At 33.7% G+C, this 5,000-nt stretch overlaps 1 protein-coding gene across 1 annotated transcript in view; it reads right to left on the bottom strand.

The window, feature by feature from the left end:
- LOC122252045 (uncharacterized) overlaps window positions 1-5,000 on the bottom strand; it is a 15,104-nt gene that overhangs the window by 1,695 nt on the left and 8,409 nt on the right. Inside the window, exon 4 of the mRNA XM_043014287.2 lies at window positions 2,372-3,430. Within this exon, the coding sequence (XP_042870221.2) occupies window positions 2,372-3,430 (1,059 nt within the window). The remainder of the gene's footprint in view (window positions 1-2,371; window positions 3,431-5,000) is intronic.

The raw sequence follows: 5,000 nt of genomic DNA, 5'->3' as shown, positions 1-5,000 counted from the left end.
TAATTTTGGAGGTTAATAAAAAAAAAGGGCATTAATGCAAATCTGATGATGAAAGGTGTATATGCCAATTCATTAAAGAAAGTAACCCCAACATGGGTTTGAGGCATTAATATTGTATGGCTGCCTTGCTACAAAATGAGCCACATACTACTTGAAGTAAAGTCACAATGCTAATAGGAATATTTAGAAAGAAAAGTAAATCTTAAAAAAAGTATAACAAGTTTACCTTCGGCACTTAAAGAAATGACAACAACAAAACACAAAGCATCCATCATTAAATTCATGCTCTACAAAAGTTTTATGAAAGGATACAACACATGCCCCCACAAATGGAATTCAGAAAAGGTTGGTGCAATTTGCTTTAAAATAAAACTAAAGAAAAAACAAAGGCATAAAGCAATTCATACTACTGGAAAGTGTTATAAACTATGCATCTCCAAATACAAACCAAAACATACCTTAGCCTTAGAGGACTTTTCTACTTTACAAATCACTATACTCTGTATTAAGTACAAGTTGTTTCTGGGAGTAAGAAAAAGAAATTACTTGATTGTTTCAACTAGTGTGTGTATTTCTATCCATAGAAAAATGTTGACCTACAAGCAAACAGAAACATAAATAAAATATAAAGAACAGGAATATGTTATATCTAATACCTAAGCATTCACGGACATGATATCAAAATTAATATCAATCAATTAATAATATACAAATCAAGACCTAAATGCACATTGGTAGTATTCTGAAAATGAACCTAATATAAATTAAAGGACAGTATCTAAGAACTATTTCCTTTGCAACAGATTTCAGCCAAAGGGATTGTCCTGTATCTTTGCATCTTCTGTACCTTTACTTAAGCTTTCAGAATTGCTATACTTCTTGGTTATATTTGACAAAAAAGAAAAGTTCAAGTTTCTTGGTGATTAGATATTCCTACATTTCTTTATTCAACATGTAAGTTATTGGTATCTATTGGAAAAAAAAACATTTATATAAGTATATTTCTATCTTTGTGAGGATGTGCAATATTCAAGAAAACTGGAATATATCTATCTATCTATCTATCTATCTATCTATCTATCTATCTATCTATCTATCTATATATATATATATATATATATATATATATATATATATATATATATATATATATATATATATATATTTTATTTTTATATATATATATATATATATATATTATATATATATATATATATATATATATATATTATATATATATATACATGTGTGTATGTATATGTATATATATATATATATATATATATATATATATATATATATATATATATATATATAAACCTATATAAATATATATATACAAACATATATAAATATATATATGCCATTTTTCCTTATGAATCATGCTAAATATATCTTAAGTTCCAGGTATAAGTTCATGCTTTAGTCATATCTATTTAGTTCAATCTTTCCATGTTTCATCTATCAAACAAAAATGGCAATTAAAACATGCAATCTTAGTTTGATACATTTCCTAAAGCATGCTTCCCTGCCAGTACATTAAACAATATAAAATTCAACTTTAAATCTAATGAAAAGTTTTCCAAATGCATTGAAAAGACAAGGCTGGTACAATTACCCTGTCCATAAATCACTGCACGATCAGCTTATTCATCTTTCAATCAACATTGAACCAGCTATCTTCCCACTCATAGTGTCGATCTACATATATAATCATTATCAATTCCTAAAAACATATATATATATACCCGGCCTTATCAAGATCTAGGTTTTAAAAACAGATGTACAATAATAATAGATTCACGATCTTTCATTGCATATTTCTTTAAGCCTGATGGGAATGGAGACCGGTCATTCAATTTAACACAAGAATAAAATTTAAACTAAAGTTTAACTTCCAAATAGATATTTGTGATATAGCCTTCATATGACCTTAACCTTTATCCCCTATTTAGTTCTCATATACATGTTCCATTTTGCTTACAATTTCTTGCATAGATAAAGATGTACAAAATACTGCTCTCAGGAAGCTACCACAAACAAAATAAAGAAAAAGTGCAAAACAAAGTGGCAATAATATGAATATGAAATTTCATATGAAAGTATAAGACACAAAAGTTATGATGGATTTATAACTGCTATATTCATCAGGCAGGGAGAAAATGTAATAGCTCTTAAGTAAGTGAAGGAAAGAAGGGATTCAAGGCTCAGATAATTACATAAACATCTTGATACCATCAATTAAAACAACTTTATACAAGGGAAAAAATCATCAAATATGTCATGCTAGAGGAGACTTAAGGCAGTATATAATGTTCAACAAAGAACACAGGGTAAGCATGATGCTGGCAGACGGGTGCTATTAACCTACCTCTTCCCATTTAAAGTGTCCCTGTGAGGATGCAGAGGAGACAGAAGGGGGGGATACCAGAGAGGGGCGACGGGGTAGAAGAACCAGAGATCCGGAGGACAGCAGCACAGGCCGCAGTAGAGAGGCTGAGGAACGATCCTTGAGTGTCAGGCGAGAGGGCAATGAGTGAACAGAGCTGGACATCAGATCGCCACTTCCACGACACTTAGGATAAGTGTCACATGGATATGTCTCTGAAGATATTGTTTCTGAAGAGCATGCTGCTGAAGTGAATGTTTCAGAGGGAAAGGATCCCACTAGAGTGCCACAATCACTTGCCGTTATAAGAGACAATTCTGATGAAGTCATGTTACTTTCAGATGCCAGTAATCCTTCAGACTGTTGTAGGGAAAGTGTTGAGTTTGACAGCATGCTGGATGACATGGTTACATCTGTTAGAGATGATATGTCAAGAGATGATAGCTCTGACTCTAATAGTGGAGCAGAACTTTCACAAGTGGTTAGAGACAATGTGGGATTTCCTGAAGTTAGGGTGGAGCACATTGTTGTGGAGGATTGTGGGCTCGGTAGGGGACTGATCTGTGCATAGGGGAATGAGCTAGAGGGACTGCTGAGAGGAGATACTTGGGAAAGTTCCTGCATGTCTGTGGAAATGTCAAGGTAATTTTTCCTATCATGTTTCCAGTTCTTCACTTCATTACCCTCCTGAGAGATGGATCGACTATAAAGAGCAGTAGGTAATGATGCATCAAGTGAGTCATCCCCCTTTTGACTGATCATACTGAGGTCAAGTCCACAGGCTTCCCTTAGATTTTGCCCAAATCTAGTGATGCATACATTGCAATGTGGCTCCTGACACACCTTGCCTGAGCCATGCTTTAGAGAATGAATGAGAACTGCTGTTAAAAGATATGAATCAGGAGAGGAACCTTCATAATATGAATGCCTCGGGGGCCTGGGGGAGCGGGGGATGTTTAAGGGGTGTCTCCTCCGCACCACTTCACAAGGAGTCAACTGTCTAGAGCCGCCTTCACCACTACCACCATCACCCTCCCTACACTGCAAGGCAAGAGGTAAAAGAACTTATGTTGTCTTTGTTGTACAATAGGAAATGCTTATCATAGCCGATTATTTTGGGGATGTTTAATACAAAAACTAATTCATACTGTCTAATGGCATCAAAGATCATGGCTACACAGCTTATAAGAAAAAATACAAAAGGAAAGGTTGAGACTAACCCAGTACAAAATTTACAAAATTTCTCTGTTCACAATATGTGACAAATATAACAAGTTATTTCCTCAACTTCTATGCTAAGTGAACTGAAATGCTTAGAATACAGAATCATATCAAAGATATTGCATGACTGTGTCTGTGTGTGCATGTGCGTGTGTGTGTGTGTGTGCGTGTGCGTGTGCGTGTGCGTGTGCGTGTGCGTGTGCGTGTGCGTGTGCGTGTGCGTGTGCGTGTGCGTGTGCGTGTGCGTGTGCGTGTACGTATGTATGTGAATGCTCCAAAGTGTATGTTCACATCCATAGTGAAACTGAAAAGTGGTACTACAAAATTGTCAGTCTAAACCTTTTCTTAATCAATAAACATGATCTAGATATTATAAAAAAAAAAATCCAGAAATAATGCCTTAAACAAGATGTGAAGTATAGTAAAACACAAAAACAACAAAGTTCTTAAATTTGATAAAACAAAATTACCCCTCAAGTCTTCCAATGCTGTTGTAAGTTTCAAGTGCTCTCTAATGCCACAGGGGTTATGATCCAGTGCTCTAAAATGCCTGAGGATCATTCAATAAATGCAAAAGAGTTAAATGCTCTATGGCCAAGATCCAATGCTCTATCATACCTAAAGTTTACAGGTCTATGTCATACTCAAACCCTTTGGATTAGTAAGCAGAAGCATGGAGGACTGACTTCCTAAGATACACATACCGTATGAGATGATACTGACTCGTTCATCCCGTGAAGCTGGTTGCATCTTAGCCAATTGTAATTTTCTTGGGAATTCTTGCAAAATGAAAAGAATGGGGCAGTATGTACTGAATAGTTTAATTTTACTTTGAGTCAATATCATCAAGCTATTTTGCTGAGACTGCTATCTTTATTAACAAACTTACAGTGAATAAATATACACATGTGCTGTACCAGACTTTTCTATCAACATTTAAAGAGTGCATCCACAGAATTTCATGCACATAAAAAAATAAACATTTTACATATAAATATAAACACGCTGTCTACTACAGATCAATTCCTAAATATAGCAAACTAAAATTACAGACGATAAAATAAATCATGTGATTCTAATACCTTGGACACTGCCTATTTTTCTCGTCATCTCTGCACTTCACCATTATAATCATATCAAAATAATTAATGACTGTAATGCAACTGATCTTATACCATTTACCTATTATTTACTAACAGTATGTCCCAAATTATAAATATGTCAAAAGCTGTGGCATGTATGGCTAATTCATTCATAATTATGGAGTGAAAATAATGAAATTTGAACACTTGATATACAAAAATATGACTTAAATAAATATTGGAAAATATTTTACACTGTATCAAAATTATACAGAAAAATTAAGTAATTAAAAAATAATCTACAATAT

Source organism: Penaeus japonicus, unplaced genomic scaffold (genome assembly GCF_977035675.1).
Source record: "Penaeus japonicus unplaced genomic scaffold, GWHDUDI00000001_assembly GWHDUDI00000028, whole genome shotgun sequence".
Taxonomy (NCBI): domain Eukaryota; kingdom Metazoa; phylum Arthropoda; class Malacostraca; order Decapoda; family Penaeidae; genus Penaeus; species Penaeus japonicus.
This window is presented reverse-complemented; position numbering and strand designations above follow the sequence as displayed.